The 23,727-nt window shown below is 56.1% G+C and overlaps 1 protein-coding gene across 2 annotated transcripts; it reads left to right on the forward strand.

Moving 5' to 3' along the window:
• Window positions 1-4,410: 4,410 nt before the first annotated feature.
• On the forward strand, window positions 4,411-22,419 carry DENND4B (DENN domain containing 4B; the record flags this gene model as incomplete). 2 transcript variants are annotated; one of them, XM_080691732.1, is made up of 27 exons in its annotated part: window positions 4,411-4,748; window positions 6,209-6,461; window positions 6,902-6,971; window positions 7,125-7,294; window positions 7,579-7,823; window positions 8,814-8,880; window positions 8,966-9,024; window positions 9,194-9,338; window positions 9,549-9,724; window positions 11,341-11,441; window positions 11,724-11,939; window positions 13,049-13,194; window positions 14,786-14,925; window positions 15,031-15,157; window positions 16,007-16,213; window positions 16,445-16,573; window positions 17,934-18,105; window positions 18,353-18,520; window positions 19,609-19,997; window positions 20,131-20,253; window positions 20,442-20,611; window positions 20,699-20,840; window positions 20,994-21,230; window positions 21,670-21,787; window positions 21,871-22,036; window positions 22,116-22,180; window positions 22,274-22,419. In XM_080691732.1, exons 1-27 carry the CDS (start codon window positions 4,432-4,434, stop codon window positions 22,417-22,419), a joined length of 4,464 nt encoding a protein of 1,487 aa, XP_080547858.1. In that variant the 5' UTR covers window positions 4,411-4,431. The 2 variants fall into 2 exon arrangements, with proteins under 2 accessions (XP_080547858.1, XP_080547857.1); XM_080691731.1 differs by having other exon boundaries at window positions 4,417-4,748; window positions 21,661-21,787.
• Between the last annotated feature and the right edge of the window lie 1,308 nt (window positions 22,420-23,727).

Consider the following 23,727-nt stretch of genomic DNA (forward strand, 5'->3'; position numbering starts at 1 on the left):
GGCCTGGCAGTGTCAGGGGGAGGTGCCGCTAGCCGAGCCACAGGTCCCATATTTCTAGTAGAATAATTCTAGCTCTCCTGGGGGTAGTAGCTGGCCTTAGTTCTAAGGTTTCAGAAAAGAGACTTTTTCTTTTTGAACTGGGGATTGAACCCAGGGACTTTGAGCTCTACTCCTAGCCCAGTTTTTCATTCTTTTATTTTGAAACAGGTTGCAGAAGGTCTCACTAAGTAGCTGAGGTTGGCTGCAAACCTGTGATCCTCCAGTTGCAGCCTCCCAAGTACTGAGATTAGAAGCATGCACCACCATGCCCGGCAGCCCTATCTTTTATTCTTTATTTTGAAACAGGGTCTCATTAAGTTGGAGAGGGCCTCAGTAAGTAGCTGAGGCTGACCGTGAACCTGCAATCCTCCTGTCTCAGCCTCCCAAGTACTGAGATTATAGGTATGTGCTACCACACCCAAACTAGAGGATTTTATATCTGCAAACTCTAGGCAGGTTTTGGCCAGCTCCCCAGCTCTTTTATTTATTGAAACAGGTCTCGTAAAGTGCTGAGGCTAGCAATGCTGAGGCTGAACCTCCTGGCTCAGCCTCCTAAGTGCTGGGATCACAGTTGTGTGCCACTGTGCCAGGATCACTTTTTTTTTTTTTTTTTGGTGGCACTGGAAATTGAACCCAGAGGCATTCTACCTCCAAGCTAAACCCCCAGTCTGATTTTATTTCTTATTTGGAAACAGAGTCTCACTAAGTTGCAGAAGGCCTCGATAAATTTTCGAAGCTGGCTTTGAACCTGTGATCCCCCTTTCTCAGCCTCTCAAGTACTGGCCCAAGTATTGGGATTACAAGCATGGGCCACCACACGTGGCTTTATCTGAGGTTTTTTTTGGAAGGGTACTGAGGGTGGAACCCTGGGACATTCTACCTCCGAACCACACCCCCCAGTCCTATTTTTTAATCTTTAATTAATTAATTTTGTGGGTCTGTGGATGGAACCCTGGGCATTTGACCTCCAAATCCAGGGGCATTCAACCTCCAAGCTACACCTCCTGCCCTATACATTTTTTATTTATTTTTATTTTTATTTTTTGGTGGTACTGGGGTTCCTGGAAGCCCTTCTACCTCCGGGCTACACTCCCAGACCTATTTTTATATTTTTATTTGGAAACAGGGTCTCTTAAGCCAGCGTGATCTTCCTGTCTCCGCTTCTCAAGCGCAGGAAGGGTTTCTAAGAAGAATTTTTCTCGCTTTTTTTTTTTTTTTTTTGCGGGTCTGGGATGGAACTCAGGGGCATTCGACCTCCAAGCTTCAGCCCCTGTCCTATTTTTAATCCTTTTATTTTGAAACCGGGTCTCACTGAGTTGCAGAGGGCCTCACTAAGTAGCTGAGGCTGTCTGCGAACCGTGATCCTCCGGTCTCAGCCTCCCAGATGCTGGGATAACAAGCGCGCGCCACCACGCCCAGCTTTAACCTTTATTTTTGAAACAGGGTCTCACTGAGTTTCAAAGGGCCTCACTAAGTAGTAGGTGAGACTGTCCACGAACTGCATTCTACTGTCTCAGCCTCCCAAATCCTGGGATACAACCCCGGTTTATCTTGAGTTTTAATTCAGTGTCTCCTTGCATGCCAACCATGCTCAAGAGGTCTTCCCCTTTCTGCATCAGTTTACCAGTTCTTCGGGCCTCTGCTCTTTTTCCCATGTAAAGCCCCTGTTCAGCCACCCCACCTCCACTCCTCTGCTCCACACTATGCCATCCTCGCCTGTCCTCTTCCTCTTTCCGAAGCTCTTGTCTTTTGCAGAAAAGAGAACTGAGAGCTTGCTTCTCTGGGCTGGTGGCAATGCTGTGTGCCCTAAACCTGGATACGGGGGTGGGGGGGAGCCACCTGGGTCCCTCGAGCGAGGCCTTTTAGGGCCACGTACTTTGTCCCAGGCATGCGCACCACATCTCGCTGGAGGACCGAGGGCCGACGACCGACCGACCGACCGACCGACCGACCGGAGCGCAGCTCTGACTTCAGGGGCACCTAGGGTCAGCCTTCGCGGGGGGGGGGGGGGGGGGGAGCCGCCCGGGTGCAGGGGGCCCTCCCAGCCGCCAGGGGTCGCGCTGCGGGCGGCGGGGCGCTGGGCCGGCGCTGGCTGGGGTCACGGCCGCGGGCCGCGGAGGGGGCTGGGGTAGCTTCGGCGCCCGCGGCCCCCGCCGGCCGGGGTTGGGGTGAGCGGAGCGCGCGGGGCCGGAGCACGGCGCGGGCGGCTCGGCTGCCGCGGCGCAGCGCGGCGGGGACGCTGGGACCGCCCAGATCTCCCTTCTCGGGGGCGCCCGGGCGCCCTCGCCGGCCTCTTCCTCCAACACTCGCCGCCCCAACCGGGCGCGCCATGTCCGGGGCCGGGTAGCCCCGCGCCCGCCGGCCCGCCAGCCCGCCCTCCGAGCCACCCGCCAGCGGGCCGGCGGCCGGGGCGCCGCGGGCAGGCAGGTAGGGCCGGGATGCCGGGATGCCGGGATGCCGGGATGCAGGGATGCAGGGGTGGAGGGCGGGCGCGCCGCGGGCCCCAGCTGTTCTCCAGCGCGCGCATCTGGCTCCGCTTCCCCTCTCCTGGGGAAGTGAAAGTGGAGGGGAGGCGCAGCCCGAGCGGGCGCCCTCCTGCTCCTGCTCTGCTCCTGCTCCTGCTCCTGCTCCTGCTCCGCTCCGGTGCCCGCTCCCGCCCTCGCGCGGGTCACGCGGGCCGCCGCTGCCGTCACGTCCTCGCCCCGGCTCCGCGGCGCCCTCCGCCCCAGCCCCGACTTCCTGTGGCCCGGCCGTGGGCGTGGGGGGGGGCCGCTGTGCCCGGGGCTGGCAGAAAGGCCGCCCTCTGCAGGGCCCGCTGCTGGCCGCGGCCGCCCACGGCCTCTGCCCGCCGCCCTGGGCATGGGGCTCCCGTTCGCCTGCCCCGGGTGAAGGCGGGGGCCGCGCCCCGGAGTTAAATCAGGAGGCTGACGGTGACTTCTGGCTTCACCTCCCAGACCTCCTGGAGGCTAAATTTAGCTGGGGTTGGGCGTGAGTGTCCAGAGCTAGGCTGAGGACAGGGGCGGCCCGGCTCCGGGAGAGTCCCCTGCTTCCCCCGTTCTCTGGCCAAGAGCGGGAGTTTAAGTAGGTCTGTACATCCTGGAGCCGCGGAAGCCTCCTCTGCCTCCATCAGGGCCCTGTGGTCTGAGGTTACCAATTCGCCCCATCCCCCATGGCCACCGTCACACAACCATGGGCTGACTTCTGCCGAGCCGCAGCTTCCCCTCCACTGTTTCGGGAAGTAACCTCCCTTCCCCTCTGAAGCGCTCCCCCCAGTCCGGCCCCTGCTGCGAGCCACCCACCACGCGCTTTCCCAGCTTCTGCACCCTGGGGCCCTGCTTCCCGGGGTTGGGCCATGGAGACAGGTGAGACCCAGTTACTGAAAGATTGTCCTGGGCCTGGTTTTGTCTTTGTGGCTCCGTAGCTCCAGGGCAGAGGGCGTGGGGTGGCAAGAATTGTTTCCCATAGCCACTTTAAACCTTTCTGGAGATACCAAGGATCCCCGAGGTGGAAGGGCACTGACCCGTTGACCAGGCTAGTGGAGTTATGCTAGGAAAAAGAACACTTGAGTCTGGGAAAAAACACCTAATTTGGGTGTGGTGAGGCTTCCCAGAAACCTAGGGGCGGCTCTGAAAACTTAGGACTGGGCTCTTTAAGAGCCTCAGCTGGATCTGAAGGTTCCTATGATGTCATAAGTGGAGTGGCAAGGCCAGAAATCCTTAGACAAAGGTCGGCATGATGTCCCTGCCAGATGAATGATGTCACTGCAGACCAGTACAGACTATTGTGGTCTCTGTGAGGTTATAACTGTGTATGTGGGGAGCGAGGGTGGCTGAGGCCTTTAAAAATGCTAGCCAGGCGTGGTGGCGCACACTTGTAACCCCAGCATTGGGGAGGCTAAGACAGGAGGATCAGTTTGCAGACAGCCTTGGCTACTTAGTGAGGGTCTTTGCAACTCAGTGAGACCCTGTTTCAAAAAAATAAAGAGTAAGAAAATAGGCTGGAGGTTTAGCTCGGAGGTACAATGCCCCTGGGTTCCATCCCCAGTACACACAAAAAAAAGAATGCTCTAGTAATATGATGTCAGACCCCGGGTTCGCTGTGTGTGGTGGAGTGGAGTTTGGGTTCTTTGGGAAGAGGATGAAACAGCTAAGTGGAAGAGGTCTGGTCTCTTTAAGGGGCTCTGGTGGGCTGTGAACACGTGGTGATGTCACAAGGCGGGAGAGTTTGGGATTGGCTGACCTCTAATCCCAGCTTTCCCTGGAAGGACTAGGAAGAAAGTACAGCAAGGAGGTGGGGGGAGGGTGCACGCTGGTTGCCATGGCTACGCCAGCCTCCCTTGCTCCATCTTTCCCCCACCTGACCATTGCAGATGCCGTGAGCGAGGGGGGGGCCATGGCGGAGGAGCGGCCCCCCCGGCTTGTGGATTACTTCGTGGTAGCTGGGCTGGCAGGGAACGGAGCACCCATCCCTGAGGATGCATGGGTTCCCGAAGCCAGCGGGCCCCTGCGCCCTCCCCGGCCAGCTGAGCCCATCACAGATGTGGCTGTCATCGCCCGCGCGCTGGGCGAGGAGGTGCCCCAGGGCTACACGTGCATTCAGGCTTCCGCCGGGGGCCACCCCTTGGAGCTCAGTGCTGGTCTCCTGGGTGGGACTCAGCCAGTCATCTGCTACCGCAGGGGCCGTGACAAGCCCCCCCTCGTCGAGTTGGGGTGTGTGCCCCTGCCCATGCCTGCACTGGGGGAGGTGGGAGGGGATATGGGTAAGAGGGAGAGGTAGAGGGGATTAGAGCTGATTGGAAGAGTAAATAGATAACCCACACGAGGGACTTAGCGCAGTCAGTCAACTCTTGGCTTATTCAGGAGGGTGACAGTCCCACGAAGTAGAGCCAAGGCCGGGCATGGTGGCCATGGCCGTGATTCCAGTTCTTGGGAGGCTGAGGTAGGAGGATCACAGGTTTGAGGCCAGCTTCAGCATCTTAGTGCAGCTCTCAGCAACTTAACAAGACCTTATTTCAAAATAAAAAATAATAGCCGGGCGTGGTGGCGCACGCTTGTAATCCCCGCGCTTGGGAGGCAGAGACAGGAGGATCGCGCAGGTTCGAAGCCAGCTGTGCTGGCTTAAGACACCCTGTTTCCACATAAAAAAATAATAATAAATAAAAGTAAAAAAATAAGAGCCGGGAGTGGTGGCACATGCTTGTAATCCCAACATTTGGGAGGCGGTTTGCGAACAGCCTCAGCTACTCAGCGAGGTCCTCTGCAACTCAGTGAGACTCTATTTCAAAATAAAGAACAAAAAATAGGGTTGGGGGTGTAGCTCAGAGGTGGAATGCCCCTGTGTTCCATCCCCAGACCTGCATAAAATAAATAAACATAGCCGGGCGTGGTGGTGCACGCTTGTAATCCCAGTGCTTGGGAGGCTGAAACAGGAGGATCGTATAGGTTCAAAGCCAGCCTCAGCTACTTAGTGAGGCTCTCAATAACTTAGTGAGACCCTGTTTCCAAATAAAATATAAAATGGGTCTGAGAGTATAGCCCAGAGGTAGAAAAGCCCCTGGGTTCCACCCCGAGTACCACAAAAAAATAAAATTAAAAAAGACCAAGAAATAGGCCTGGGGGTGTATCTTGGAGGTAGAATTTCCCTGGGTTCCATCCCTGGTACCGCAAAAAAAAAAAAAGGTCTAGAGATGTTGCTTTGGGCATAGAATGCTCCTGGGTTCAATCCCCAGGACCAAAAAAAAAAAAAAAAAAAAGTAGAGCCAAGGGCAAAGTGGAGTATAAGATTCAGTAGGAAAAGCTGGGTGTAGTGGTACACACCTGTAATCCCAGTACTTGGAAGGCTGAGACAGGAGATCGCAAGTTCAAAGCCTGCCTCAGCAACTTAGTGAGGCTCAGCAATTTTGCAAGACTCTTTCCAAATAAAAAATGAAACAGGACTGAGGGTATAGTCTAGAGGTAGAAGGACCCTGGGTTTTACCCCAGTACCACACACACACACACACACACACACACACACACACACACACTATTCAGGAAGAGGCCGATCGTGCTATTGGGGTCTACAAGAGCTAAAGGTGCGAGGCAGGGTTAGGGGACTGGGTGGGCAGATCTGGTGGGACGGGTCTTTCTCCTCCGTCCTGTCCTGACCCCTCTCTCTGCTCGGAACCCAGGGTGTTATACGAGGGCAAGGAGCGCCCCAAGCCTGGCTTCCAAGTTCTTGACACGACACCCTACAGTCACTCAGCCAACCTGGCCCCTCCGGGCCCTGGGCACCCCCGCACCTACCTCACCTACCGGCGGGCAGCAGAGGGGGCAGGACTGCATGCCCTGGGCATCACTGACCTGTGCCTGGTGCTGCCCAGCAAGGGTGAGGGTACGCCTCACACCTACTGCCGCCTGCCTCGCAACCTCAACCCTGGCATGGTGAGCAGACCGGGCTGCTAGAGGGAGGGTGGGGTGTGGACCCTGGGCACGCAGTGCGTTCAGGGCAGGCCAGAGTGGGGACTGGGATTGGGGGGAGCTTCAAAGATAAAAGTGGAGCCCAGAAACCTCTTAGCAAGCTGGGCGTGGTGGCACACACTTGTCATCCAGCATTTGGGAGGCTGAGACAGGTGGATCACAGTTTGCCGACAGCCTCAGCTACTTAGTGAGGCCCTCTGCAACTCAGTGAGACCCTGTTTCAGAATAAAGAATAAAAAATAGAGCAGGGGGTGTAGCTTGGACCTGCAAAAATTAAAAAAATAAAAACTAGGGCTGGGGGTGTAGCTTGGAGGTACAATGCTTCTGGGTCCATCCCCAGACCCACAAAAAAAGAAAAGAGAAACCTCCATTAGCTGTGTGTGTCTGCTTCTGTCTTCTGGCAGTGGGGCCCTGCGGTGTACCTGTGCTACAAGGTGGGCCTGGCCAAGGCCAACACGCTGGTGTACGAGGCTGGTGAGTGGTGCCCTTGACCCCCGCCTCTCTCTGCCCTGGTGCCCTGGCAGCTTCTTTGGTGTCCCCTAGAATTCCCTTTGCCTTTGCTGCTTGGCTCTTCATCCGGGGTCTGACCACAGACCCGTTCCTTTTGGGTGCTGTGCTGGGGTGTAGAGCTGCTGGGCCGCTACCCGGAGGAGGACAACGAGACGTTCCCGCTGCCCGAGTCGGTGCCAGTGTTCTGCCTGCCCATGGGGGCCACTATTGAGTGCTGGCCCGCGCAGACCAAGTACCCAGTGCCGGTCTTTTCAACCTTCGTGCTCACGGGTGCCGCTGGCGACAAGGTGGGTGCCTGGATGGGGTAGGTGCCTGGACGGGGTGAGTGCCTGGTCGGGGTGGGTGCCTGGTCGGGGTGAGTGCCTGGACGGGGTAGGTGTCTGGTCAGGGTGAGTTCCTGGATGGAATGGGTGCCTAGACGGGGTGGGTGCCTGGTCGGGGTGGGTGCCTGGTCGGGGTGGGTGCCTGGTCGGGGTAGGTGCCTGGACGGGGTAGGTGCCTGGACAGGGTTTGCCTGGAGCACAGAGAGTGCCTGGGCGGCGCGGGACTGTCCTGCCCCTCTGCCCTCCAGGTGTATGGCGCCGCGCTGCAGTTCTACGAGGCGTTCCCGAGGGCCGCGCTGTCGGAGCGGCAGGCGCGGGCGCTGGGCCTGCTGAGCGCGGTGGAGCGGGGCCGGGCGCTGGGGGGCCGAGCCGTTCGCAGCCGGCGCGCCATTGCCGTCCTGTCTCGCTGGCCCGCCTTCCCGGCCTTCCGGGCCTTTCTGACCTTCCTGTACCGCTACTCTGTCTCGGGCCCCCACCGCCTGCCCTTGGAAGCGTGAGCATGCCTCCCCTGACTCTGGGAGGGGGTAGGAGAGAGGGAGGCCCGAAGAGCCCAATGGGAGAGGTCAGGAGGGAGGTGCACTGGGTGGGCTGGGCTCTGGTAGGGGACAGGGCTGCCCGAATTTTTTTTTTTTTTTTTTTTTGGTATTGGGGATGGAACCCAGGGGCATTCTACCTCGAAGCCACACACCCTACCGCCCCCCCCTCTTTTTTTTTTTTTGGTGGGTTTGGGGATGAAACTCAGGGGCATTTGACCTCCAAGCTACACCCCCTGCCCTATTTTTTATTTTTTATTTTTGAAACAGGGTCTCACTAAGTTGTGGAGGGCCTCACTAAGTAGCTGAGGCTGTCCGAGAACCGCGATCCTCTGGTCTCAGTCTCCCAAATGCTGGGATGACAAGCGTGTGCTACCACGCCCGGCTATTTTTTATTCTTTACTTTGAAACAGGGTCTCACTGAGTTGCAGAGGGCCTCACTGAGTAGCTGAGCCTGTCTGCGAACCGCGATCCTCCTGTCTCAGCCTCCTGAATGCTGGGATTACAAGCGTGCGCCACAACACCCAGCCAGTCTGCGCTTTCTAGTTGGGTCCTGACAAGGGCTTTGTACGCCTAGCAAGGGGCCTCTTTTCTGATTTGCTCTATGGGTAATGGAGCCTCTGATATCCGATCAAGGTCTCAAAGCCAGATTCAGGGAGGATTAAAGTTCTTTTTTTTTTTGCGGTACTGGTGGGGATGGAACCCAGGGGCATTCTACTTCCGAGCTACACCCCAGCCCTATTTTTATTCTTTATTTTGAAACAGGGTCTCACTGAGTTGCAAAGCGCCTCACTAAGTAGCTGTCAGTGAACCGGGATCCTCCTGTCTGAGCCTCCACACCAGGCTAGCATTAAGGTTCTTGAGCAGAAGAGAGGAAAGTGTGTAGGTAGGGGGGAGGCAGGACAGGGGTGCACTGGGGGGCTGGCCTCACCGCTTCCCTCTCTCCCCAGGCACATCTCCCACTTCATTCACAACGTCCCGTTCCCTTCCCCACAGAGACCCCGCATCCTAGTGCAGGTGAGAGCCGAGTTTGGGATGTTGGGGTGGGGGGGGCAGGAGCCAGCTGTCAGCATCCTGACCCGTGGCTCCTGGGCCCTCCCAGATGTCTCCCTATGACAACCTGCTGCTCTGTCAACCCGTGTCCTCCCCGCTGCCCATCAGGTATGTGCCCAGGTGTGGGGGGAGGGGGCCATTGAGGAGGAGGACGTGGTGCCGGCCGGGTAGGTGGGCGCAGCTACTGAAGTCTATGCAGGCAGGCGGGGCCCAGCTCCCTGGGCCCGAGTGTCCAGGGTCTGCTGCTGAGCCGCGCCCCACCCCGCCTTGCCCACAGCGGCGCCAGCTTCCTGCAGCTGCTGCAGAGCCTGGGCCCTGAGCTGGCCATCACACTGCTGCTGGCTGTGCTCACCGAGCACAAACTCCTGGTCCACTCCCTGCGGCCGGACCTGCTCACCAGCGTCTGTGAGGCCCTGGTCTCGGTGAGTGCCGCGGCCTGCCCCTCCCTCCATCCCTGGACGCCTCCCTGGCTTTTCCTTCCTTGGGGAGGGCCGCAGCCCCTCTCCCTGGGTCGAGCCCTCAGGGACGGGTCTTCTATGGAGATGAGCGCCCAACTCCTTCTGAGGTCAGCATCTGCTATCGCCGGCTGCTGCCCCAGTCTGCTCACTGGCTCATGCTCCCTGGTGCTCCAGATGATCTTCCCGCTGCACTGGCAGTGCCCCTACATCCCGCTGTGCCCCTTGGTGCTGGCAGACGTGCTGAGCGCCCCTGTGCCCTTCATCGTGGGCATCCACTCCAGCTACTTCGATCTGCATGACCCGCCTGCCGACGTCATCTGTGTGGACCTGGATACCAACACGCTCTTCCAGTAAGGAGCTGGGTCCCAATGGGGGGGCATCGGGAGGTGAGCGCGCAAGGTGTGTGGGGTCCTCTCAGCCCCAAAAAGCTCCAGGCAAAGAAAAGGGGAGACAGGCCAAGCGTGGTGGTGCACGACTGTAGCCCTAGTACTTGGGAGGCTGAGTCAGGAGGATTGCAGGTTCACAGCCAGCCTCAGCAACTTAATGAGGCCGTCCACAACATAATGAGACTTTTCTTTCTTTTCTTTTTGGTACTGAGGATGAACTACACCCCTTGCCCTATTTTTTTTCCTTTCTTTTTACCCAGGGGCATTCTACCTTCAAGCGACACCCCCAGCCCTATTTTTATTCTTTATTTTTAAAATTATTATTATTATTTTTTATGGGTGTGGGGTTGGAACTCAGAGGTATTTGACTTCCGAGCTATACCCCCTGCCCTGTTCTTTATCTTTATTCTTTATTTTGAAACAGGGTCTCGCTAAGTTGCGGAGGGCCTAAATAGCTGAGGTTATATATATATATATATATATATACATATATATATATATTCCTCTGGGCTACACTCCCAGACACCTATTTTTTTATATTTTTATTTAGAAACAGGGTCTCTTAAGCCAGCAAGGCTGGCTTTGAACCTGCGCGATCTTCCTGTCTCTACCTCCCAAGTGCGGGGATTACAAGCATGCGCCACCACGCCTGGCTAAAATTTTTTTAAATTCTGAAACAGGGTCTCACTAGGTTGATGAGAGGCTCAGAACTTCTTGAGGCTGTCCTCCAAACCTGCAATACTCCTCTCTCAGCCTCCCAAGTACTGGGATTACAGGTGTGTACCACCATGCCCAGCCAAGACCCTGTTTCAAAATAAAAACTAAAATAGGGCCAGGGGTGTAGCTTGGAGGTAGAATGCCCCTAAGTTCAACCCTGAGCACCAAAATAAATAAATAAGTAAATAAATTTTTAAAAATGGGCTGGACGTGGTGGTGCACGCTTGTAATCCCAGCTCTTGGGAGGCTGAGACAGGAGGATCGCGTAGGTTCAAAGCCAGCCTCAGCTACTTAGTGAGGCTCTCAACAACCTAGTAAGACCCTGTTTCCAAATAAAATATAAAAGAGGAGCCAGGCGTGGCAGTGCACGCTTGTAATCCCAGCTCTTGGGAGGCGGAGACAGGAGGATCGCGCAGGTTTGAAGCCAGCATTGCTGGCTTAAGGGACCCTGTTTCCAAATAAAAATATAAAATAGGTCTGGGAGTGTAGCCCAGAGGTAGAAGGGTTTCCAGGAACCCCAGTACCACCAATATATATATTATATATATATATTATATATTCTATTATATATATTATATATAACATAATGTATATTATATATATATATATATATATATATATATATATATATATATATATATATATATGTCTGGGAGTGTAGTCCGGAGGTAGAAAAGTCCCTGGGTTCCACCTGCAGTACTGCAAAAAAAAAAAAGACAAAAATAAAATAAAAAAATATGGCTAAGGTTGTAGCTCAGAGGTAGAATGCCTGTGGGTTCCATCCCAAGTACCGAAAAACAAAAACAAGAAGTAGGAGAGGCTTCCAAGTGCCTTGCAATCCTACTTCTCTGTTTCTCTCTTAGGACGGAAGACAAGAAGCCGCTCTCCCCTCGGACCCTGCCCCGCAGACCCTACAAGGTTCTGTTGGCCACACTGACAAATCTGTACCAGCAACTGGACCAGAGTGAGGAGCCTGGGGGGCGCGGGAGGCTGGGGGCTGCAGTGTGGGGAGGCCGGTAGGGAGCAGGACGTCCCTGGAGGGTGCAGGAGTCAGGATTTGGTGGAAGCGAGGGGATTGAAGTTCTCTTTAAACCTGTGCATGACAGGAAGATTGAGTTGTTGCCTGCCCGGGAGCTCTGAGGCTGGTACCTGCAGGGTGGGCTTCAGCTGCTGTGGGGATGAGCTGTCAGAGGCCAGCAAGAGCTGCAGTGTGCCTCTGAGGCTCCTCCGCTGCCTTGGTCCCCAGCTTACACCGGACCTGAGGAGGAGGCATCGCTGGAATTCCTGCTGACTGACTATGAGGCCGTGTGCGGCCGCCGGGCCCGCCTCGAGAGAGAGGTGCAAGGGGCCTTCCTGCGATTCATGGCCTGTCTCCTGAAGGGCTACCGGGACTTCCTGCGCCCCCTCACCCAGGCCCCCTCTGAAGGGGCTCGTGATGTTGAAAACCTGTTCTACCTTCAGGGTAAAGAGGGGCCGTCTCTGCTTGGCAAGGGTCTCCTGGGAGGGGTGGGGTGGCCAGGGGGTGGGCGCCTTGAAGAAGGTGAAGGAGACTGAGAGACACTTGCTTATTGCTTTGCTCAGTAAATAATGTTCTGTGGAGCCGGGCGTGGGGGCGCATGCTTGTGATCCCAGTACTCGGGAGGCTGAGACCGTAGGATCGCGGGTTCAAGGCCAGCCTCAGCTACTACTTAGTGAGACCCTTTGTAACTCAGTGAGACCCTGTTTCAAAATAAAGAATACAAAATAGGGCCGGGGGTGTAACTCAGAGGTAGAATGCCCCTGGGTTCCATCCCCAGTACCAAAAACCAAACCAAAACAAAATAAAAAAATATATATAGGGGCAAGGCATGGTGGCACAGGCATATAATCCCAGCATTTGAGAGGCTGAGACAGGATTGTAGTTCGCGGACAGCCTCAGCTACTTAGTGAGACTCTTTGCAACTCAGTGAGACCTGGTTTCAAAATAAAGAATAAAAAATAGGGCTGAGGGTATGGCTCAGAGGTAGAATGCCTCTGGGTTCCATCCCCAGACCGGCAATAAATAGGTAAATAAATAAATAATGAAATAGGGAGCCGGGCATGGTGAATGTAGTCTGGAGGTAAAAGGGTTTCCAGGAACCCCAGTATCATAAAAAAAAAAAAAAAAGGAAAGAAAAGAAATAGGGCTGGGGGTGTAGTTCAGAGTTAGGATGTCCCTGTGTTCAATCCCCAGTAACACACACACGCACGCACGCATATACACACAGTGTTCTATGGGCTCTGCTTTATGCCGTCCCCCCTCCTGGCCTTGGAAGAGTTGGGGGAAATGAAGCAGATAAGGCCCTGCTCTCCGGGAACCCTGGGTGTGGGGTGGACGCAGTGACCTTGTGAGCAGCCCCCACGTGCACAGCTCTGTTGAGGGACCCATCCCTGGGGGGCTCCCAGCCTGTGTCAGTGGATGTAGAGGGACAAAAGGGAGGAACTCCATGGGATTACAGCTTGAGCGGGTCACGGTCTGCGGGGCTGTGTGTGAAGACGCTGATGCCCATGGTGGACAGCCCCGGTGACCTTCCGTCCCCGTCTCATCACCAGGCTTCCTCAAGTCCCGCGAGCGCTCCAGCCACAAGCTGTATGCCCAGCTGCTGCACACGCAGATGTTCTCGCAGTTCATCGAGGAGTGCTCCTTCGGCTCTGCGCGGCACGCTGCCTTCGAGTTCTTTGACTCTTGCGTGGACAAGGTATCGGGCATCATCCCTTCTCTGTGTCGCTCCGGGGCCTGTGTCTCTTCCGGCATCTCCAAAAAATCATATCCACAGTAAACACGACTAGATCTCGGTTGTGACCAGAATGGCGCCCTGGAGTTACACAGAGCACAGTCTACACAGTAGAACATGGCTGGCTTCACGTATTATATCACCCCTTCCTGATTCTGTTCCCAGCTGTGTCTCCAGGACTCCTTCCCTGTCTCTGTACTTTCCTGGGAGATGTCATCTTTGGGACCCTATGACTCTGCTCCATGTTGGTTTTCTTTTTTGGGGGGGCTATTGGGGATCAAACCCAGGGGCATTCTACCTCCAAGCTGCACCCCTAGCCCTTTTTTAATTTTTAATTTTTTTGTGTGGTTCTAGGGATAGAACCCAGGGGCATTCTACCTCTGAGCTACACCCCCAGCCTGATTTTTTATTCTTTATTTGGAAACAGGGTCTCACTGAGTTGCAGAGGGCCTCACTAAGTAGCTGAGGCTGGCTGTGAACCCAGATCCTCCTGTCTCAGCCTCCCAAGTGCTGGGATTACAAGTGTGTGCCGCCACGCCTGGCTTATTTTTATTTTTTTGTGGTACTAGGGATTGATCCCATGGGCATTCCAACTCTGAGCTACATCCCCATCCCTTTTTTATTTTTTGTTTTGAAATAGGGTCTTGCCGGTTGTGGTGGCGCACGTTTGTAATCCCCGCGCTTGGGAAGCGGAGACAGGAGGATCGCACAGATTCAAAGCCAGCCTCTCTGGCTTAAGAGGCCCTGTTTCTAAATAAAGTATAAAATAAGTCTGGGAGTGTAGCCCGGAGGTAGAAGGGTTCCATCCCCAGTACCACCATAAAAATAAAATTTTTTAAAAATTTAAAAAAATGAAATAGGGTCTCACTAATTTGCTGAGGATGGCCATGAACCTACAATCCTCCTGTTTCAGCCACCCAAGTACTGGGGTTACAGGTGTATGCTACCATGCCCAACCTTTTTAGTTTTAAATTTGAAACAGGGTCTCATAAGTTGCTGAGGTTTGCCTCATACTTGCAGTCCTCCTGTCTCAACCTCCCAAGTATTGGGATGATATACAAGCGCCACCATACCCAGCTTCTTCTTCTTTTTTTTTTTTTTTTGCAGTATTGGGGATGGGATCCAGGCACATTATACATCCCAGCTTCACCCCCAGCCCTATTTTTTTGTGTGTGTGTGGTACTGGGGTTCCTGGAAGTCCTTCTACCTACGGGATACACTCCCAGACCTATTTTTTAACCTTTTCATTTGGAAACAGGGTCTCTTAAACCAGCGAGGCTGGCTTCGAACCAGCGCGATCCTCCTGTCTCTGCCTCCTAAGCACGGGGATTATAAGCATGTGCCACCATGCCCGGCATCCCAGCCCTATTTTTTATTCTTTATTTTGAATCAGGGTCTCACTGAGTTGCAGAGAGACTCACTAAGTAGCTGAAGTTGTCCATGAACCGTGATCCTCCCGCCTCAGCCTCCCAAATGCTGGGATTACAAGCGTGTGCCACCACGCCCGGCTTCTTGCCTACCGTCTGAACACTCACTCTCTCCCCATCCCATTCAGGTTCACCCAGAGCAGGAGAAGCCGGAGCTGACGCCCTTAGTGGAGCTGGAGGAGCTGTCGGGAAGTGAGCTCACGGTCTTTATCACGCCCCCTGAAGAGCCCCCAGTACCAGAGGGCAGTGAATCCACCCCACAATACTGGTGAGCGTCTTTGGTCCCCTCCTGCATCCCAAGGCCCAGGGGCTGTCCACTCCGGTTGCCTGGCCGTGTTCACCAGCCCCTATGTTGCATCCCTCTGCCTTCCAGCTACGATGGGTTCCCAGAACTACGGGCCGAGCTATTTGAGTCTCCTCAAGAGCAAACAGGGGCCCTGCCTGTGCCTGGCCCATCCCGTAGCGCCCCCAGCAGTCCTGCGCCTCGCCGAACCAAGCAGGTAAACAATAGGTGGACATCCACGCACCCTCTGGGAACTGGGCTCAGGCCCAGCGCTGCTGCTTCTGTTCCTTCATCTGTCAAACGAGGTTAACTGGAACTGACCCCATCGGGCTGTCAGGAGGTTTACATGTGCCTCGCACACGAAACGCACTCTCTTAACATTTGCTGCTGTTACCTTTGTGGTTGTCATCATCACCGCCTCCATCTCCTGGGCAGTCTGGAGTTCAGGGCCCCGCTGCCTCTTCTTGGCACTTTCCCGTGCTCTGGGGTCTCCCTGGCAGGGCTGCAGCCTCCTCAGTGCACAGGCCCTTCCTCGGGGAGGGTGTTGCTTTTCCAGATAATTTTTTTTTTTTTTTCCCGTACTCGGGATGGAATCCAGGAGCATTCTACCTCTGAGGTATACTCCCAGCCCTATTTTTTTTTTTTTTTTTGGTACTGAGGATGGAACCTGGGGGCATTCTACCTCTGAGTTACACCCCTAACCCTATTTTTTATTCTTTATTAAGAATAAAACAGGGTCTCACTGAGTTGCAAAGGGCCTCACTAAGTAGCTGAGGCTGGCCAAGAACGTCAGTCCTCCTGTCTCAGCCTCCCAAATCCTGGGATTACAAGCATGCACCACCACGCCTGGCTTTTCTTTATTTAGAAACAGGGTCTCACTGAGTTGCAAAGGGCTTCACTAAGTAGCTGAGATTGTCCACAAACTGTGACCCTCCTGCCTCAGCCTCCCAAATCCTGGGATTACAAGCGTGCGCCACCACGCCTGGCTACTTCCCAATACCTCTGTGAGACCTGTCCTACCTGGCACAAAGCTCACCCTGGTGTGTCCCCTCCCTCCACCCCCCAGGAGATGAAGATTGCACAGCGGATGGCCCAGAAGTCTGCGACGGTCCCTGAGCTGTGGGCCCGCTACCTGCTGGGCCACTGCTATGGGCTGTGGTTTCTGTGTCTGCCTGCCTACGTGCAGTCGGCACCCTCCCGCGTGCGGGCGCTGCACACGGCCTACCACGTGCTGCGTGAGATGGAGAGCCGCAAGGTGGTGCTCCCGGATGAGGTAAGCAGCCACTGACCTGTGCGGCTGCGAGAGGGAAGGTGGGGGGGCAGGGAAATTAGATGGGGAGCCCCAGAACTGGCAGATACGCCCTAAACATTCACCAAGTGAATAAGCATGGTTGAGTACTAAGGAGCTGCAGAGCCAGTGAGGACTGGAGGCCCGAGGAGGGTGCAGGCGGGGGTGGAGGCTGGGGCGTGAGCTTCCTGTCACCCTCTGTCTCTCTGGGCCCAGGTGTGTTACCGGGTGCTGATGCAGCTCTGCTCCCACTACGGACAGCCTGTGCTGTCAGTGCGGGTCATGCTGGAGATGCGCCGGGCAGGCATCGTGCCCAACACCATCACCTACGGCTACTATAACAAGGTATGGTGCGGGCTAAGGGGTGGGACGCGGCAGCCTGCACGAGGCGTGGATGGGGAAGACCTTGCTCCTTGACCCAGCTTCTCTCCCTGTGCCTGGAATAGTGGGCCTGCACGGTCCAGCCAGCTTCTAGAACTGCTGTGGGCTAGTGCCTCGGTGGTGCCTCAGCAGCCACAGATTTTTTTTTTCTCCATACTGGGAATGGAACCCAGGCGCATTCTACCTCTGAGCTACACTGCTAGCCCTGTTTTATTTTACATTTTGAGACAGGGTCTCACTGAGTTGCAGAGGGCATAAATAGCTGAGGCTGGCCGTGAACTGTTATCCTCCTGTTTCAGTCTCCCAAGTACTAGGATAACAAGCCCAGCCTCCTTTTATTTTTGAAACAGGGTCTCTTTAAGTTGCTGAGGGTATCTGTTAAGTTGCTGAAACTGGCCTCAAACCTGTGATGCTGGGATTACAGGATGGCGGCCACTACACCTGTTCAAGCCTGCCTTTAGTCCAGTGCTGAGTGGACCACATTACTATGGAGTGGACTATTATTGGGACGGCTCATACTAGAGAGTCATCATCACAGGCAGATGAAATAATTCAAGTTTTTTGTTTTTTTTTTTCTTTTGCGGGTCTGGGGTTGGAACCCAGAGAAATTTTACCTCCGAGCTACACCTCCAGCCCTAGTTTTTATTCTTTATTTTGAAACAGGGTCTCACGGAGTTGCAAAGGGCCTAAGTAGCTGAGGCTGTCCGCAAACCGTGATCCTTCTGTTTCAGCCTCCCAAATGCTGGGATTACAAGCGTGCACCACCACGCCCGACTTATAATTAAAGTATTTGATGAGCTAGGCCCTGTCCTATCCTGTGGTAATTACTGTTATTTTGTTTTTTGTTTTTGTTTTGTTTTGTGTTTTTGTGAGGCTGGGGATGGAACCCAGAGGCTTTCCACCTCCGGGCTACAGTCCCAGACGTATTTTATATTTTTATTTGGAAACATGGTCTCACTATGTTATGAAGGGCCTCACTTAGCAGCTGAGGCTGGCTGTAAACCTGTGATCCTCCTGTCTCATCCTCCCAAGTACTGAGATTACAAGTGTGAGCCACCATGCCTGGCTTCCATACAGTGTACGTCACCGAGTCTAGATACAGTTTTGTTCTGTTACCCCCAGCTTCTGCTAGGTCCCCTCAGAGGCAACCGCTGACAACTGCCTTTTCTGGGCTCCTGTTCCTGGGGGCCAGCGGTCAGATAGCCGTAGGCAGGAGGTCGGGAAGGGAAGAGAAGGTAGTCCCCGGCTCTAGGGCAGGGGGTGGACATGGGGCTGGGGTCAGCGCATAGACGTATGGCATCCTGATGGGCACTGTGCTTGGCAGGCCGTGCTGGAGAGTAAGTGGCCGTCTGGCACACCCGGTGGGCGGCTGCGCTGGGCCAAGCTCCGGAACGTCGTCCTGGGGGCGGCTCAGTTCCGCCAGCCCTTACGAGACAGGCGGCGACGGCGGCAGGAGCAGGGGGCAACCCAGGAAGAGCCTAGCACCTCCCAGACAGGTGGGCAGGGCCTGGCGAGGGCGGCTTGGGGATGGGGCAGCCGGCCTCAGGCCAGGAGAGAGATGGACACCCTGGGCCGGCCTAAGCATTGCACCAGGGGTCCCCTGAGAATGGGGATGCTACACCTGTCTAGTAATAAAAGAGATAACATCCTCCAAGTCCAAGGAGCTGTGTTATGGAATGGCAGGCAAGGGCTGCGTCTCTCTCTCGCTGTCTCTAAGCCATTTTTTCCACGTGTCTTCCACAGAGGCCTATCGGGAGCGTCCCTCCCCCAGCCGCCCCCTTCAGCGCCAGACTACCTGGGCTGGGCGGAGCCTGCGGGACCCGGCCTCACCCACTGGGCGCCTAGTGAAGAGCGGCAGCCTGGGCAGTGCCCGCGGAGCCCAGCCCACCGTGGAGGCCGGAGTGGCCCACAGTGAGTGCCTCAGCCGAGCCCTGGCTTCCCTGTACTCAGCTTTTGTGTGTGTGTGGCACTGGGGATGGAACCCAGGGGCATTCTACCTCTCAGCTACAAATGCCCCAGCCCAATTTTTATTCTTTTTCTTTATTTTTGTGGGTCTGGGGATGGAACCCAGGGGCATTCGACCTCCAAGGTACACCCCCTGCCCTGTTTTTTATTCTTTATTTTGAGTCAGGGTCTCACTGAGTTGCAATGGACCTCACTAAGTAGTTGAGACGGTCAGCAAACTGATTCTTCTGTCTCAGCCTCCTGAATACTGGGATTACAAGCGTGTACCATAACGCCTGGCTTTTTTTATTTATTTATTTATTTATTTATTTAGGTGGTACTGGGGTTCCTGGAATCCCTTCTATCTCCAGGCTACATTCCCAGACCTATTTTATTTTTGGAAACAGGGTCTCTTAAGCCAGCAAGGCTGGCTTAGAACCTGCGCGATCTTCCTGTCTCTGCCTCTCAAGCGCAGGGATTACAAGCATGCGCCACCATGCCCGGCTTTACTTTTATTTAGAAACAGGGTCTCTCTAGGTTGACAAGAACCTCACTATTTGTTGAGGCTGTCCTTGGACCTGCAGATCCTTCTGTCTCAGCCTCCCAAGTACTAGGATTACAAGGGTGCGCCACCACGCCCACCATGTAATCAGCTTTTCTAAGCTCTTGCCCAGGGGAAGGGTGGCAGTGTGGTGGGTGCCTTTAACTCTAAGGGAACCCTTTCTAGAATGTCACGGTGGTGCTGTAATGCCAGAGATCATGATTCCAGGAAGGGTGCAACTAAAGGACAGGGTGGTGCCCTCTTCTCTGATTTTTTTTGTTTTTGTTTTGAGGTACTGGGGATGGAACCCAGGGGCATTCTACTTCTGAGCTACACCCCCAGCCCTATTTTTTATTCTTTATTTTGAAACAGGGTCTCACTGAGTTGCAAAGGGCCTCACTAAGTAGCTGAGGCTGTCCGCGAACCCAGATCCTCCTGTCTCAGCCTCCAGAATGCTGGGATGACAACGGTGCGCCACCGCACCTGGCTTCCCTGATTCTTTTGTGCTCTGCAGTGATAGAAGCCTTGGGGGTCCTGGAACCCCGGGGATCACCGCTGCCCTGGCATGATGGAAGTCTCTCAGACCTGAGCCTGGCGGGGGAGGACCTGGCACCTGGAGGCAGCCCAAGGGGCTCCGGCTCAGCCCTGAGCACCCAGTCCAGCGAGACGCTGGAAGGGCTGAGTGGGCGCGGCCCCAAGGCTGGTGGGCATCAGGATGAGGCCGGCACCCCCCGACGGGGCCTGGGGGCCCGCCTCCAACAGCTGCTCACTCCATCCCGCCGCTCCCCTGCCTCCCACCTTCCTGCCACTGAGCTGCCCCCTGACCTGCCTCCCCCGGCCCGCCGCAGTCCCATGGACAGCCTCCTGCGGCCCCGAGAGCGCCCTGGCTCCACCGCCTCGGAGGTAGCTGGCGAGGGAGGCCTTGGGAGGGCTGACCCAAAAGGGGACCCTGAGGGACTTGGGGGGCTGTGGATACTGGCATACTGGGCCAAGAGGGGGATGGGCTGGCTGACCCTGCTTTCTTGTGTTATGGCAGAGCTCGGCCTCTCTGGGCAGCGAGTGGGACCTCTCCGAGTCTTCTCTCAGCAGCCTGAGTCTCCGCCGCTCCTCTGAGCGCCTCACTGACACCCCTGGGTCCTCCCAGCCGCCCTCCCTGGAAGTGAGGATAAGCCCACCCGCTCAAATGTGCAGGGACACACACACACACACACACACACACACACACACACACACACTCCTCACAGTCACCCCATCAAGGGCCCAGGCTGGGAGGGCTGGGATGGGGAGGAGGAGGAGGAATGGCTGGCCGGGTGCCAGGCCTGCTTCCTGGGGTCTCCTTGCCTACAGATCCTGCTGTCCAGCTGCTCCCTGTGCCACGCCTGCGACTCCCTGGTGTACGACGAGGACATCATGGCTGGCTGGGCGCCCGACGACTCCAACCTCAACACAGCCTGCCCCTTCTGCGCCTGCCCCTTTGTGCCCTTGCTCAGTGTCCAGACCCTGGACGCGCGACCCAGGTGCCCGGCACAGGGCAAGTGCTACGGGTAGGGCGGGGAGGTGGTAGTCCCAGAGCTCACCCCCACCCCCACCCCGTCCTTCTGCAGCGCCCCCAGCCCCAAGTCGGCTTCTGCAGGTGCCAGCGGCAGCAGAGACGCCCCTGTTCCTGGGGGGCCTGGGCCTGTGCTCAGTGACCGCAGGCTCTGCCTCGCCCTGGACGAGCCCCAACTCTGCAATGGGCACACCGGGGTAAGGGCTGGGCCAGAGGGGCAGGAGAAATGGGGGTGTGCTGCCAGGCAGATGGGCATCCTGAAAGCTGGTGGAGGGGATGGCTCCGTGGGAGGGAGGGCTCTGGGGACGGGACCGGGAATGAGCCCACCATCTCCCTCCTTTGCCTGGCAGGGCACCTCCCGGCGGGTAGAGAGCGGGGCATGGGCATACCTGAGCCCCCTGGTGCTGCGGAAGGAGCTGGAGTCGCTGGTGGAGAACGAGGGCAGTGAGGTGCTGGCACTGCCTGAGCTGCCTGCTGCCCACCCCATCATCTTCTGGAACCTTCTGTGGTATTTCCAGCGCCTGCGCCTGCCTAGTATTCTACCAGGCCTTGTGCTAGCCTCCTGTGACGAGCCCCTGCCCGCCCAGGTCAGTGTCCCCACCTGGTCCTACTCCCTGAGTGCCCCCTTCCTCGCTCCCAGCTTTCTGTCTTGGTCAGTACCTGGGAAGCCAAGAATAGGAACACAGGTTGACTTGGCGCATTTCAAAATAAATAAGATAAGGCTGGGGGTGTAGCTTGGAGGTAGAATGCTCCTGGGTTTGTGGGTTCCATCTCCAGGACCACCAAAAAAAAAAAAAAAAAAAGATTCATTAATGTTTGTCTGTTCATTCTGCCAATATTTACTGAGCACTTTTTATGTTCCAGGAAGAGTTTTCAGGCTCTAGGGACATAGCCAATTTCAAACCAGAGTCCTTGCTCCCTTGCTCGCCAGGGCTCACTTCCCTGTCTCCTGGGCTGTGTCTCTGGACGCCCCTGTGCCGTTTTGTGTTCTGAGCCTCACGGTCTCCCCTGTCTCAGCCTCCCCAGACCCCGCCTCCTTGGCTCACTCCTGACCCAGCCTCCGTGCAGGTGCGGCTGCTGTGGGACGTTCTGACGCCCGACCCCAACAGCTGCCCACCTCTGTATGTGCTCTGGAGGGTCCACAGTGAGTCTGCTCTCCGTGAGGGGGGCGGGGGTGCCGCAGGCGAGGCCTCAGTGACCCTGGTGACCTTTTTTGCTTTCACCCAGGCCAGATCCCGCAGCGGGTGGTGTGGCCGGGCCCAGCGCCTGCATGTCTCAGCTTGGCCTTGCTGGAGTCGGTGATGCGCCATGTTGGGCTCAATGAGGTGCACAAGGCTGTGGGGCTCCTGCTGGAGACCCTTGGGCCCCCTCCCACTGGCCTGCACCTGCAGAGGTACGGTGCTCCCTGGGGGGCTCCGGCTTGTGCCGGCTTCGTACCTCTGTCCCTCATTCATACCCTTCCCTTCCTACAGAGGCATCTACCATGAGATCTTGTTCTTGACGATGGCTGTTCTGGGCAAGGACCACGTGGACATAGGTGAGGAGCAGATGCGGCTGAGAAGCAGTGGGGTCGTGGGCCAGCTGTGGGAGGCTGGGGTCCTACCGCATCATCGCCAACCCTCTCCCCTAGTGGCCTTCGATAAGAAGTACAAGTCCGCCTTTAACAAGCTGGCCAGCAGCATGGGCAAGGAGGAACTGCGCCAGCGCCGGGCACAGATGCCCTCTTCCAAGGCCATTAACTGCCGGAAATGTTTTGGAGCACCTCTGGAATGCTAGGGCCCCTCAAGCTTCCTCTCCAGCCTGCATCGGGGAGGTGAGGGAGAAAGGAGTCAACCTGCTTCCCTGTTCCCTTCAAGAAGGAGTTGGGAACGGGCTGGAAAGCCTGTGCGCCCATGGGCTGCCAGTGGGAGCAGCAGGAAGAGGGACCCACAGTTACCAAAAGTCACAATCCCCTATCTCCACCCTGCCCCATTCGCTCCCGCTCACGCTGGGGGAGACAGTACAGCTCTGCTCCTCCTCGTTCTATTCCGGGAACTCCTCTCCAGGGTGCCCACAGAACTGCACTGCCCTGGTCATTTTAGAAGTTTTTGTTTTAAAAAACAACTGGAAAGATGCAGAGCTACTGAGCCTTTGCCCTGAGTGGGAGGGAGGGATCGCATCACCCACCAGGGGCCGTCCCGCTTCCCTGGCATTGCTGAAGGAGCCCAGGGCTCTCCATGCCTTTCTACCTTTGTGTTTGTATTTTATTTTAAGTTATTTATTCCGGAGCCACCGCCCCCTTGCTTATGAGACGCTTAGGGAGAGAAGGGAAGGGGTCAGCATTGTTTGAAGCTCCGGGAAAGCCGGGCAGTGGGACCTCCCGTCCTGGTCCTTCTGGTCTACCCCGCCTTGGGGATCGCCTCACCACCCAGGGCCCTGACCTGTGCAATAAGGATTCTTTCCTGCGACATTTTGTTGGATGTAAATAGAGTAAAAGCTGCTTCTGTCTTTTTCCTTCCGTGTCCTCCTCCTTGGGGCCGGGACGGTGGCGGGGCCTCTTCTTAGCTCCTGGCTGCACGGCCTCGTTTCCACCCTGCAGCCTTTGGGTGCGCTCTGGCTCCCTCAGCGTGTCTGATGCTGGCCCCTTGGGGCGCAAGGATCTTGGAGCAGGAGAGGGTGAATCTGGTGCCGGCTATGCAATGCCAGTTAGTCTGCGTGGCACTCCAGCCCTCCCACACAATCACCCCTTGTCCCTCATCTGTACCCCACACAAAGGCTCCATTCTCTGGGGTCCCTGAGCTCATCTCTGCCTTCCTTCCTCTCCCCCAGGGTCTCCCCCACCCCAGTTCCTCCGGTACCTCCACAGAGATGACAAGCCTTTCCCCAGTTCTTGGTGTCGGCCCTCATGTGTCTTGGGGGCCCTGGCGGGCCTCCTAGCCTCGTCCGTGGCTCTAGCTGTACAGTGCCCTTCTGGCCAGCGTGTGTCTCGGCCAGGGGACAGCACTGGGAAGGAAGGGGCCCGGAGGAAGGGACTTCAGCCCGTGGACATCAGGGACACGGGCATCTTCCTCTAATCCCATTGGCCCACTCAGAGTTCTCCTTTTT

The sequence above is a fragment of the Muscardinus avellanarius genome (genome assembly GCF_963383645.1).
Source record: "Muscardinus avellanarius genome assembly, chromosome: 3".
NCBI classification, from domain to species: domain Eukaryota; kingdom Metazoa; phylum Chordata; class Mammalia; order Rodentia; family Gliridae; genus Muscardinus; species Muscardinus avellanarius.